This window comes from Prorops nasuta, unplaced genomic scaffold (genome assembly GCF_024137725.1).
Source record: "Prorops nasuta isolate Cenicafe-Biocafe unplaced genomic scaffold, Cenicafe_Pnas_1.2 PNAS00021, whole genome shotgun sequence".
In the NCBI taxonomy this organism is placed as follows: domain Eukaryota; kingdom Metazoa; phylum Arthropoda; class Insecta; order Hymenoptera; family Bethylidae; genus Prorops; species Prorops nasuta.
In genome coordinates this window covers 3,547,391-3,561,597 of record NW_027116818.1, presented here as the reverse complement: position 1 = coordinate 3,561,597, position 14,207 = coordinate 3,547,391, and the positions used below count along the sequence as shown (strand labels likewise).

Below are 14,207 nucleotides of genomic sequence, written 5' to 3'. Positions count from 1 at the left end.
TGTGTTTATTCAATCCCTACACACAACTATATTAAATCCGTGCAACAAATTGCTCAATCCTTTTGTGCATAAACGAAAGATCATATTTTCCTCGATTATTCATTTGTAGAAAGAATTTTTTGCCGCGGATTTAGTGACGCAATGGCAGTGCCAGTGTTTATTCTAGCGACTCTCGATTATCTCGCGTTATTTCTATACGTACGTGCCGGTAGTCCCTAGGATGTGCGAAGGACGTACGAAATTGCAGAGTCGTGCATATCTAAAAATGTTTGCGCACTGACGTGTCTATTTATTGCGAGTCTCGTCGAATAACTCGACAGAATGCACTCACCACTGGTTATCCTTGAGAGAATTTTCACAAAATCCACCGTGTTTGCCCATTACGTGCCTCATCGCTATCAATTTCATAATCGCTCCTGCACTCGAGCAACGACATATATATAGCACGACAATTTTTCCTCGATAAGAAAAATCGCACAATTTCTCTGCGCATAAATTTGTCGAGGATCGAATGGTAGGGTGCAGGATTGAAATTTGATGCAGGAAACGAATGCAAATTACGTGTTGGAATGAGAAATTTAGGGAAGTTGATGATGGAATGAATTGATCGTGGAGGAAATTTGCACTTTGCGTGGAATCCTTATTCATGACTTTGCGAGGCGTGGTACGTGGTTTTCTGTGCTATATATACTAAACAAGGGGAGGAATATGGTCAAGGGGGAAGGACGAAAAAATAAGTAGGGGGAGTAGGGCTTCGTATAACGCAATTATCTGTATTAACATAGCCAAGCCGGTGGTCCAACGTCTGGGTCCTCGAGGAGAAGGACCACCTTTAGGGGGAGGGGGAGGTATATACACCACGCAGAGCTTAACTCTCCTCTCTTTCATCCTTATATATATATATATATATATATAGTATATCCTTTTCTCGATTCCCTCTTGCACCGTCCTGCTCGCTACGAGACGTTGTAATTTCCTGCCAGAGCGCATTACACTCCTCTCGTCGTTCAACAGTCCCACCTCGTCTCTTATACGGTTCTCTCGTAAACGATAAAATGCCGGAAGTATTATATTAGGCGCCCCATACAATTTTTAGCTCGGGTGTCGAATGAAAATTTGACACCGCATGGAAGTCGTAAAACTTTCGACTAAATCGACCTCAAGTTATTTGCTGGATGTAGTAATAAAACTACTGTTGAACCAACTGGGGTCTTTGACCTCGTCTCAAGGTCACCGATTGGAGAACACTCGTTCTTTTGTATATGTATAGCTGCGAAACGCCAGTTTTCAGGAAAATCCTACTCGGATCATGATTGACCTATCGTGTAGTGATCCATGGTTCCCTTCAGCGTTGTTGGGAAACGGGTTCGAGCTGGTTCTTGAGAAAAACAGGAGGAATGGTGGTTCGTAAAGGATTTCCAGAGCGTTAACCTTTGCTGTTAGAGCTGACAGATGTCGGATCCAGTTGCTACCGCAAAATACTCTAATAATATAGATGAGATTTTGCCGCTCGTTTTTGTTTTCTTTTATATATTCTATAATACTATATATATATATATATATATATATATAGCATACACACGTGTATATAATCATATACATATATGCTATAATACCTATGTCGAAATTGACCTTTAATTCCTACACAAAGTTTCATTCCCTTATAATTTCAAAGAGAACATTGTTGCGAAATCAAGATGACTTTTATGAGTCGTCGCGAAGCAAACACTGGTCCTTTGAATTTTTAAGCGAGCGAAAGCAGGAAGTGCTCGACTAATCATAACTCAATCAACAGCTTTGACTTAGTAGTAGTAGCTACGCTATTTCACGCCTTAACGAATGGTTTACTCTGGAACGTAAGCGCCAACTGAATTTCATCGAAGTCAAGTAGAATTTCTTAGCCATAGCCTCGGAAGGACACTCGACACGCTCGATTCGGTAATTATGACAAGCTGCACCGGCTTTTCACACCTGTCCCACCCCACCGTACCGGTTCGCACCTTAAAACGACCTACGATCGCGAAAAACGACCGCGCTACTACAGAGTTTTTGCAAATCTTACGTTTTTATTATGGATATTCTATATACATATATATATCTATAAATGACAAAGTTTGTTATTCCATTTGGAAAATAATGTTTTTTCTACTTTCAGATTTGAAGGGGACCGATCTATTTCGCGAGCAAGGCGTCACCACGTATTCCCAGTTACTTTTCGACGTAGCCAGGCAGCAAGTCGTCGTCGGCGCACGGTGAGAAGCTATTCTTAGGCTTAGTCGGCGTCTGCTTTCACAATTTTCACCAAGACGTAATTCCTCCTCCACGTACGGAGTTATCGCAATTGTGGCCGAGTTTCCTTTCGCGACTCCTTCGGTTCTAAAGAGAATCCGAAAAAAGGATCTGCGAGGAAGATGAAAGTACGCGAGAAAGGAGAACAATCATTCGGACAATTCTTTCTATTGTTTCTTTTCACGATCGACGCTAAATTCGTTGACAGCTTTCTCGATACTTTCGGGAGAGATCTCGTTTTTTTTTTAGAGCGATTAGTTGGACTAGAGGATGACGAGACGTTAATGAAAAAAGTATGACGTGAAAATCTTCCATTTATAGCGATCTATATAATGATCCATCGAAGCGTTTCTTCGTTATCAATTTATTAAAAGGTTATAAAACGTGATAAAAATCCTCGATTCTATGAAAATTCAATCAAGAAAGTTGTCGTTACATAGCGAGAAAAATATTATTCCAATCGAATCATGTTTAATCCATTTAATTACAAATTCCATTACAAGTAAACAGTTATTTACATCTATCCTTATAAAGGATTATTTAAATCACGAAATAACTTTTTTTCTCAGTATAATAATAAAATTGATTAAAATCTATGAAGTCAGATTTTTATAACGATAATAATTATTATTGTCATTGAATTCGTGAAAGAAATTCGGGCAAAGATCCATGAGAATCGCGCTAATTTTCTTCTCCAATAGAAAGGGATCTGGTGTATTTATAGTTTTATGTCCAGGTTATAAATAAATCCTGGGTGATCGATCAGTGTGGGGTTTCGTCTACAGAGATTTTCCGACAAGTGCAGTCTTGCGGTTACTAATATAATACCGCGAGTCGTTATTTATAGCACGTGCATCCATGCAGTAAAATAGATTCTTGTTTTACGGTATGGTATTTAGATGGTCAAAGGGAAACGCGCCAAGTTTTATCGGCCGACGCAAAGTGGCCGCAGACAAAACACAAAAGCCAAGGAGAGCAACGGCCGTTTTCCCTCCACTGGCGATTCGCCAAACTATCCTGAAAACTATTCTATTCCCAGCTTTTCAAGGAACGGGGAATCCCTCACTAACGATTCCAAAATAAAAATCACAGTGGAAAATCCATTAATCAGTCTGCGAGCGAATCAATATTTTTCTGTGCAATTTTCTATAATTTTGATTACAAAATAAATTCATAATCAGTTTAGTATCAACACTTCGACCACTGACTTGGTCCATATTTGAACTACGTGAAATTTTCAGGATTGGAACAATGCAAGTGTTATATATATATATGTATAAATTCTTTGATAGCATGTATCCTTATGACATTTCTAGAACGTTCCGAGAATGTCCCTCGAACATTGTGTGTTATCAGGAACTGATGAAAATAAAGTTTCTTTTTACTGGATAATTTTCAGCAATCCCAAAGTTAATTTGACGAACCAGGAGTGAGAAATTCCCATAGAAGACCTTCGTGGTCAATTTTGTCACGCATATACCAGGGCTCCGAAGGATCTTAACTGTCCATTTCGACTGGACTGGTTTCGAAAGGTTTATTGAGACATAGGGAGGGGGATACAGAGAAAGATAAATGGGTATAGAGAAAAGGGGTAGAAGATATTCCACACCCCACGCGACAGCTCTCCTCCATTTGGCATTCCGAACACCTTGCCTATTGGCTCGTGCCAACGATTCCTTTCACGCTATAGAGACTCGATTCTCTCGCGTGGCTCAAATATACAAGCGGCAGAACGAAATTATAATCTCCTTTGGTTAGACTCGACACGAAGTCTAACTCGACTCCATTCGTGCATTATTATAATGATTATAGAAGGATGAACTCTGACGAAGAACCGATTAAATTACCATGTACCGATTTTTTCATACACTAGAGAGATTTATTTTGCTGGGAGAAAGATAGTTGACTAATGTGAGCTAGATTTTCGAAAAGAACAGTTTTAATTCAGGTGGATTGACCTTAAAAATATAGGAAATCAAGTGGATAATTACGAGCTAATGATATATGCCAAGATATTTATTACAGGCACGCGAACAATGTCGATTGGTTAAGTCGTATGACGTACGTAGCAACGATTTAGAAAATTTAGGGTGTAACTCTCGGTAAATCACATTTAATAATATACAATAGGGAAGAGAAGGGATAGGAGAAAATAGATTGTTAAATATAAAAAAATGGAATAATCGTTTCGGAATCAATGCTTTATTTATTTCTGGGCCAAATGAGCCACAGGACTAAATAACGTCGTTTGGTACGAGAATATGCAAATTAAAGCTGGATGTTAGAAATAGTTAAAAAGACGAATTAAGAGGCCATTAAGGGAAGTTCCATACGCACGAAGTGGATTTATGGTATCGGCCAGGCAGCGATAAGCTAACGAGCGATCGAGTAACATTACGCCACCGAGCTAGTTGCGGTCAGGCTGTCTCTTGATGCTTCCATAAGTTCGAGTAATGGCACGTTGCCCACTGGGAATACTCCGGAATGTTCACCAGTCCTTCTAACCTTGCTCCCAAATCGCTAAGATAAGACTCCACTTGCAACGTCGATCGTGATATACTTATTGCAATTCACTGCACACCAAAATCTTTTAATCAATTCATTAATAAATCTGTTAATTGACCAACTCCAAGATCATCTAATTCCAAAATTTCCCAAAAACTCCCCGAAGAATATTTTTAAACAAAAGTTAAGAAATTTGTTCAAACGACGAGCCTCTGAAAATTCCTTCACTTTGGAATAATCGTGTTTAAACATTTTCAAGATTATTCTATATACCAGCAAACAACACGTTCCTGATGTATTCGGTGAATTTTCTACGCTTTCGATTAAATGATCGCTCGTTTCACTCTCAAAGTATCTCGTCATTTCAACCGATATAACGTTACATTGACTAATTACGTCGGTCCTTTCGAAATTTATTCGCCTTTCTCCGTTGATCGGTCTTGTTACCACAGAAAGTACCACTTGACAAATTCGAGCATCCAGTTTCCTCGCAAGATTGAGATAAATGCGATACAGCGCGAAATTAGTCATTAACAAAGCCATCTTTATTTGTACATGCAGCAACGAGAAATCTTGCGTCTTCCCTTCGCTCGAATCATACTTGGTGGTAACATTACCGGCTAAGATCGTTAATCTCAACGAGTAATTCCTCGCGATTTATCATTTCCAGCTCCTCCAGTGAAATAACGATACTGGATGTACCCGAATTATATTTCTGATGCGTTATCTCTGCATTCGGAGTCAATCTATCTACCCTTTGCTCTTTGTTCATCAGAGCATATATATAGTACCTGGCCTTGTATATTATTCGAGAAATAAATAAATACTCGTGCAAGCAGCAGTGCAATTTTTTCTTCAGATTTCAGGATAAGCCATTTAATTCCCTAATTTAATGCTGAAGTTTTTTGGATTGGTTTATTATACTCCAGAGGGAGAGAGGGCTCTTAAGTTTTTGCAAGGACGTTTCTCAGAGGATCATGGAGGGACTCTTCGTCGCGGTTCAGACTTCTTTAGTTCGCTAAGCTGGAGGAACCAGTTTTGCCTAGGAGCAATAACAGGCTACCTAGAAAGGTCCAGGGTTTATCTTGCCATCCGAATCTCCGACGATGCGAAGGAAAAACAAGAAGAAGAGAGGTAGAAGCGAAATAACCATAAGGAGGGACCAAAATCTGCATTTAGGGACCTCTTTAGCCAAAACTACGCCCCCACCCTCGTGTCCGAGCAATGGGATTAATCCTCTTGGGAGGTGAACCGAAAAATAAATATAAAAATTCAGGAAAATTCTCCTAGGAACGCGGAAAATTTCGTATTTTTATCGGATAAAAATATTTATCTGCTATGTGTAGGAATAAACCAACGAAACGAGGAGCAACGTGGGAGGTGGAACGAGAGATCGTAGGTTCGCAGACGTTCACTTTTAGGACGTCTCGTAGAGGAGTCTTAGTCTGTTTTCTTATAGAATCTAGGGATTATAGATGCAACGTGTGGAGTTACGTTAGCAGTGTAGCGTCTAAAAGTATAGTCAAACTGGGAATCCTATACGTAAATTTTTAAATATTATCTACAATAATTACATTAATTATTACTGGATTGTGTAAATAAGCATTCATACTCAGGTTTCTTCTTTGTTACTGTTTTATAAACGTGAACACAACGAAAATAAATAAAGCTCGATAGAAAAAATATTTATTTGGTTCTAGAAAATTTATGTTGTATTTTTAACCAAATGAATATTAAACTTATGGGTGTGGGAATTTGTAAATAAAGTAATTCATAAGAATAAATTTATTTCTTAAATTATTTTATGTGCAGAGAGTACAATATTTTTTATATTATATTTTAACAAAATATTTTTTAATCAGGACAGAATTCAAGAAACGTTTACTACCTTTACCTTATCAGTCACACAATCTACCCACACATTTGAGCACAAACTCTCTCTCTCTCTCTCTCTCTCTCTCTCTCTCTCTTCAAGCTTCGTTTATCCGTTTCCTGATTATTCCTCGAAAGTACTATTTGCTGTTTTTAGAAACGAAAGTCCTGGTAATATTGAATAATAAATCTGATAAAAAAAACATCTTTGTATTAATTTATTATGCGTTATGTGGAGAGAGTTCCCGTTTTAGAAAAACCAAGTACAATTTATTTATAGTCTTCTGGTCGACTTTATCGCAAATAAGCTTCAATAATTTTTATTTCTATATAATCTTTATTTATTTTCGATCTTTTTTTTCATCAATTTGATTATCATCATTATTATTAATGCAAGAAGCAATATCACTGGTATATCCAAATTGCAATTAAAAACTCGTAAACGTCGGTGCATTTTGCGTAAAGGTAAATCCGATAATTTACGATTATCTACTTTGTATATGAATACGGAAAGTCGACCGATATAAACGAAGCTGGATACTTTTAGAGCACCTGTGTAACTTCCCCATTACGAAACAAGCGAGAAAAATAAATTCAAATTTATTTGGTAGAATTTTGCACATTCTGATAATTTGTGGCTTTTATCGCTTAAACACCGGCTAATATCTATACCTGTTAACGTTTCATGTTGCTGATCGCGAAAAGTGCTAAACCGAATTAAATCTTCATAAAAGAAAAAACGAATGTTTAAAGGAGGCTCGAAATACCCATTCAAAAATTAACATTTTACAAATTTTATTCCTCTTACAATATTTATTAGTAAGAGTTCTAGCTCGGTTTTAATTTAATTATAATTCACTTGCTGGAGGAAGTTATCCTACAGCCAACAAAATTATGCATGATATTTTAAAACAATTCTTTTGCTTTCGTACAGAATGAATTTTCCTATTATATATCAAGCAATATTTGCAATGTAATCGAGGCTCCAGAATAAAACAACACAAATTTTCGAACGAGTGAAAATGAAACAAAAAAACAAAGATACCAGAATATTGTTTTAATATTAAAATAAATCGTCATAAGCATCAACACGCAATGTAGGTAATACAGAAATTGATAGCTAATTCCGGAAGTTGAAGTGACTTTTCTGCTGGTCAAGCATGACCAATAACCCACACATAAACATTTCTTTTAATTTGACGTCGAATGTCTCTCTAGGTTCGATAATCCGTCACGATTCGCTGGAGATCGAAATATGCATATATACCCAGGATAGTCGGTATTTTATAAATCTTATGTTATTTTTTATGAAATTATGTAAAACAAGAGAGGACGTTAAATGGGTTTCCGAGCAGCGCATATTATATACAGATGCACATAAATAATGCATTATGGAAGCAATGTGTGAGTAAATATTAAAAAATGTACGAATAAAGGGATGGAAACTATAGATGGATCATTGTGTTGTTTCGATTTTCCAAGAATATACAGTGTGTGCGTATATATCTATTACACATAAAAGTTGGCAAGTTGGGTGGGTATAGCTTGTAATTGTGGGGATATATCGCACAATCGGTGCGGCGCGGCGCGGCGGCACAAAAACGACATCGTAATGTTCTACACGCTGGTTCTCCGTCTGGGGCGTGCATATAAGTCGCGTATATCGCGCCTTGGCTACAATTTTTCTTCATACTGCTCTATACTTGTGTACGTGCGTGTAGAAGGCTCTAGCCGAGAGCAAAACTATTGCGTACGCGCGCAGGACTAACTGGCGCCGCCTGCCAAGTGCGACATTCTCTTTATATACTTTTCTTAATTCTTTTCAACCCAGCAATTTCTTTCCAGCTCCATTTTATATCCTCACAGACTGTATGTATATACTGCATGATCACTGGAGCGTCAAAATTTTTCCATTGACAAATATTCAGTCACTCTCCTAATATTAGATCCTTTTTGTAAGAATTCAAATAAATTTTTTTTATTCAATTAGAAATCATTAATATCTTGATCAATTATTCATCCGTTGATATTGATGTCGAATCGTGTAGGAAAGAAATTATTAAATTTTCTAGAGTAGATTCATGAGAATTTATAGTAGACTAGTCCTGGATTTTCCAACGAGTGGTCACAAGAAGGAGGAATAATTCATATTTTTTATTTTCTGAACGGCCTTACTCCCATTATTACAGGGAGAGAATATAACCTAATGTTTATTGAGATGAAGCAATCATTTATTAGCATAAAGTAAGCATATCTGATTTGCAATTAATAAATTTTGATTATTTAAGTTGGTCTCAGCCAAGAAGATTTAAGATTGAATCGAGAGTTTAATTATCGTTTCTGGGAGAGGAAGAATAAATTCTACATTTCACAGATCTGTTAAGAAATTTATTTTCTTACGATAACACACCTCATCGGAGTACCAACACACTATTTGCAAATCCACAAATGAGCTTCTAATGATAATTAATCACTGGAAAGACAATCCTCCTCAGCAATTTTCCTTCCACCGTCATTTGGCTCAATTAAAACTCAATTCCCCGGTGCCTTCTCCATTGTAGGAAAAAATTAATAACTTAAAAGCGATGCAACATCAACTGATCAATCATGTACCCCATCAAGTAATTTTTAATAGCTAAATAGCGCAGCTCTTTTGAAAGTATTTTCATTGACTCGTATACAGAAAATAATTATTGGCTGAGAAACTTGCGAGTTTCCTCTGTAAATCAATTTTAATTGTTTTCTTTCTCTGGCCACGAGGGAACAATTAAAGCAATTTTATTCAAGAGTGAATTATATAAATTATTAAATACGGTTCTCTTTTACTTCCTTAATTTTCAAGAACAATAAAGAACTTTGCAGAATGAAAAATATAATGAACAGAATATTAAATATAAAAGTATCATTCACTGAAATGTTGAATATGTCCTTCATTGAAATTATTTAACAGGTTTTAGGACCAGAATGGAATCTGTGATTATAGCATGAAAATTTTCGACCGATTGCTTTCCAGTCCATGCTAATAATTTAAAATGATAAATCCTCGTGATAGAGGGAGGTGGGGTAGAAATAAACCAACCGAAAAGCCTGTAAGCGTTATAATAGAAACTATAACCAGTTCTCCCTCCCATGGATGAGTAAGGATTTACGCGAATCGATGGCAGAAATAAATGTGGTGGCGGTTGATCGTTGTAACAAGCAAAAATTAATATAGTACATATGGGATAAAACTATTATTTATGGCTATTTTTAGACTTCACCAATCCTTGCACTTGCTCCATACATATTTATATGCATATATATAATAACTTATGTATGTAAAATAGAGGAGAAAATTGAGTCGCAATTAAAATTCGTGCAACACACACGCGTAATAACATATTATAACCGTGCTATGGAGTTTCGTATAGAATCGTGTCCCATAAATCAAGAAGAATGTGATTTTCTCAAATTCAAATTAATAGTGTATCGATAAATAACGTTGAAACGTGCGAAGGAATATACGAATAGAAGAAACGCTGCTTTATTTCCATGAAAATTGCTTATTGATTGGTTTCGATGGACAGGAGGATCGTTCGGTTCTTTTTGTTTAAAAAAAAACCTTCTCGTAAATATAGAGTCTATAATAATTTTAGGATAAAGATCCACACAGCAGGGACGTTATTTGCAGCATTTGGTTTATGTATCGAGAAAGCGAGGTGATTTTGATAAATCTCGAGTGACACTGGTGGAGCAGGCAGGTTTAAAAAGACAGGGCACGGTGGCATGCAGAAATGTAGGCTGGCCGGCCCACGTTTTTCCTAAGTTTCATATGGAATCCGAGATGCCAGAATTATCCCTGCCGATGTCCACTATCGCCTCGCGACTAGCTTACCTTCTCCGTAATACGCGTCGTCCTTCGTTATCGAATCTCTATACATTATTCTTGAGTAAATCACCGCCTATACCCCCCCCCCCCCTCTTTTCTTTCTCTCATCGAGCGATCAGCAAAATAACGATATACCTGCCACATAGTGACCATACACACATTATTACCTCCCTCCAATTAATTTCTCAAACTTGGTAATTGATTTAGACAATTTTTCTTAAAAAAGGAAAGAGTACATTTCAATCGAGATCAATGGTGGATATTTATCGATCTTGGACGAGATGGCGCGAGAAAGAGAAAACGAATGTGTATGCATTCGGACGATCGATTTTAATCTCGCTAATCCTTATATCGTTATTGACTGCTAATTAATTAGCCATTAAGAACGTTCTACAAATTAAGAACAGGCCGAGTGAAGCGCGAGATTCGCATGTGGATTAAGGGAAGAAAAAAGAATGATTATGAGAATAAATTATAGAAACGATGTACTCGTGAGGAGGAACACAGATTTCGCAAAAAATAGAGGATTACCAGAGGCAGAGCTGGTACTATATAGTTTAGTATATAGTATTAATTTATATATACATAATTCCTTTAGCTATAAAATCCGCTAATGCAAGAGAGAAAGAGAGAAAGAGCGACAGTTTATAAATAGATTAAATATTTGATATGTTACATGCATAATGGAAACCTGGCGTGATGGCTTGACTACTTAATTTCCTAGCACGAGCAGCTTGGCGTCAATGGATAAAAGCTTATCAAGTATTCCCGGTGCTGACAGGTTGCGAGGTGTATATATATACACACACATATATATTATATCGACAGATTGGACGGCCATTCTAGGATCGTCTGATAAAATGGGACTTTGCAAGTTGGCTATTTTTGAAAGGACACGTGGGTAACTGGTATCCAGGGCTAGTTGCTTGTAAGAAGCTGGGATAACAGCGATATATCTATTCCTTATATACTGAAAATATATATATATATATATATGATAGACACACGCATGTACCATTTATCACTCGGCCTTGTCAATAATAATAAAAAATTCACCTAATTATAACACGATCATAATCCATCAACGATCGATTAAATCTCCCTTCGTTTCAAATTTTTTCCTTCTTCTTCTTCACTTGTTTTTTCTTTTTCATACAAAACCACTATTCATTCCATTGGCGAATTTTCGAACGTCGCGAACGAATGGGGCAAGGCGATATTGATCTGTGCCCACTGCGTCATGTCGGGATGATCCATAATTCAGACTCCGAGTCGGTGATATAAGACATTGTCTATATATGCAGAGCATCCATCGTAGTGACCGTGAGATAAATCCAAAAAGGAGAATCGATCACTTTTGTGACAATCCCCCCCCCCCCCCTTCATACTCGTTAATCTAATTGCTCTAACAGGGTTATCAAGGATTATGAAAGCAGTGAAAGTCTCTTATGTTAATTAACGTCGCCTTGCTCGTAACGTGTTTGTATATGTATGTGTGATTAAATAAAAACCTATATATAATTATATTATGTACACTCTTTACTATCGGAGAGATACACGCCATAGCCTGATGCAGTCGCTTCGTGAATTTTTATTTATACATCCTCTCTCCCCCATCCTTCTTTATTACACGGTAACTTATCATCCCGCGAGGTGTAATACAGTTCTCACGCTCTCTCAAAGCCATTTTTAGTCACGTGATATTTCGATGAAATACGAGCCACGCTTTTTCCATATTGTCCCCATTGGTTTGATTTATCTCGCGTGGTAAGTGCAAAGGATCTTTCGTTTAATTCGCTCCAGTACGTGGACGTATAAAAATTCACTTACCTTCGTAAACATAAGAGATATGAATTTTTGTCATAACACGTCCTTTTTGAAAGTACTTTCTATTTAGATCCAAAAAGATGTTACGTAATAAACTGGTATCTTTTATCGAAACGAAAATAAATGAAGTTTCGTGTGCACGTGTTGGAATGAATTAAACGAAACACCCTGTATAAGACTGGTGATAAGAAAAAGTGGAATTCGCCATTAAAAGATGATTCGTAATATTATACGTCGACGATTATGGTAAATTGTGCAAATGCTGCGTGTAATAAATGAATTTTCAAGAGAATAAATTATAATTGGGCCATGATGCGAGTAAGGAAGAAAGATAGCTTAATGATTGCCTCGGTGGTGGGTGGGACGAGATGAAATACGAGTGTATAATAGGGAGGATAGAGCGAGAAAATATCGTCGCTCTGGATGAGGCCAAACGGAATTTACTCCTCGCTGAGTAGGATGTTGTAATCTCATTCAATATGTCCACTCGAAACAATAAGTTCAAGCTGTGTGGCTACTCTACTATATAATTGTACACACTCTTGTTTTATAATATATCGTAACAAATAATGTATCCAAAAACTCTTGAAATTGATCGACCCAGCCGATTCGAATTTCCAAAATAAATTAAATAAAAGGGTAAAAATATCTAACTTGAATAAAACAAAAAAAAATATTTTTAAGGAATTCCAAATATTAACTTTCGTGATTCGTTGCTGTACAAGTTGCAAGGTACACAGTTAGGCTTTATACGCGTTTATTAATTGGCAAGTAACCACATGGTACGCTTATATTTTCTACTTATATTATAATTATTCCGGCTCGAAACTATCGCCAGCGCCGCGCCGCCGCCGAGACGACGGGCGCCCACGTAGGCGCCGTTTACGCTCGGCGATTCACGATTTTTGTGAGCGAGACGCCTAGCACCGCGACGCTCTCCGCTACGATTTACGCCTTTAGGCTCTTACCGCGCATGGAACGCCATTTTTCTCAACGAAAAAATCCCATAATTAATGCATGCCCTCGCATACGTTCATTATTATGATTTGTAGAGCGCTTATCATTATTGATTAAACGCTCTGGATAAACGTTTTTAAAGATTGCACAATTTTTCGTGGAATTTACTTGTCGAGCTTTCCACTCGATGTCGAGGTAGAAATATTAATAAAAAAATGCAAAAATTAAGTATATTTGTTACTTCTTTCGTTGTATCGATTCCAATCGTGAGAATTGGTACAGAGCGATTGTATCGATGAACAGGAGGAATATTTTAGTGATCCAGATCGATCGTATAGGAAGACGTGGGTTAGTTTGACGAATGTATATTGGAAGGAAGGGGGGGGGGGGGGTCAAACGGGATTCGCGCGCGCGAGCAGTTTAGTACATGCCACTCAAGAGTCGAAGTCAAGTGGGTTGCTGCTGTGGAATGTCGCCCGAGGAGTTTTCGATTTGAACGCAAGCAAACCGTAGCCACTCTGTCAAACCAAACATCGTACGGTGTACTCGCACATTAATAAACCCGATGATATTCCCTCAAATCCTCCACGATCGACGATCTTCGGACGCTCTCGATGTATACGCTAAACTTCTCAATCTTTCCTTCGATCAATCGTTCCCTTGGCAGATTTTTATGCACAATTTGCCAAACAGCTGATAAAAATGCACCCTTGCAAATTTTTGGCACGAAGCCATAGAAAAGATAGGGCCAATTCTGCTGACTCACCTGTCCCTTCGTCTCACCTGCTTCCGGCTCTTCAACGGAAGTCAGTGATTAAGTTGCAGATTCGTCTGACTGATTCCCTTGAAATTCACGAGACCGCGCTTTCTTCTATTTCTCTTTATATTC

General features: G+C 37.5%; 1 protein-coding gene across 2 annotated transcripts in view; it reads left to right on the top strand.

Annotated features, from left to right (window-relative positions):
- Sema5c (Semaphorin 5c) overlaps window positions 1-14,207 on the top strand; it is a 68,610-nt gene that overhangs the window by 48,299 nt on the left and 6,104 nt on the right. For both annotated transcript variants that reach the window (XM_066739937.1, XM_066739936.1), the window contains exon 3: window positions 2,156-2,252. In XM_066739937.1, coding sequence (XP_066596034.1) covers window positions 2,156-2,252 — 97 coding nt within the window. The remainder of the gene's footprint in view (window positions 1-2,155; window positions 2,253-14,207) is intronic.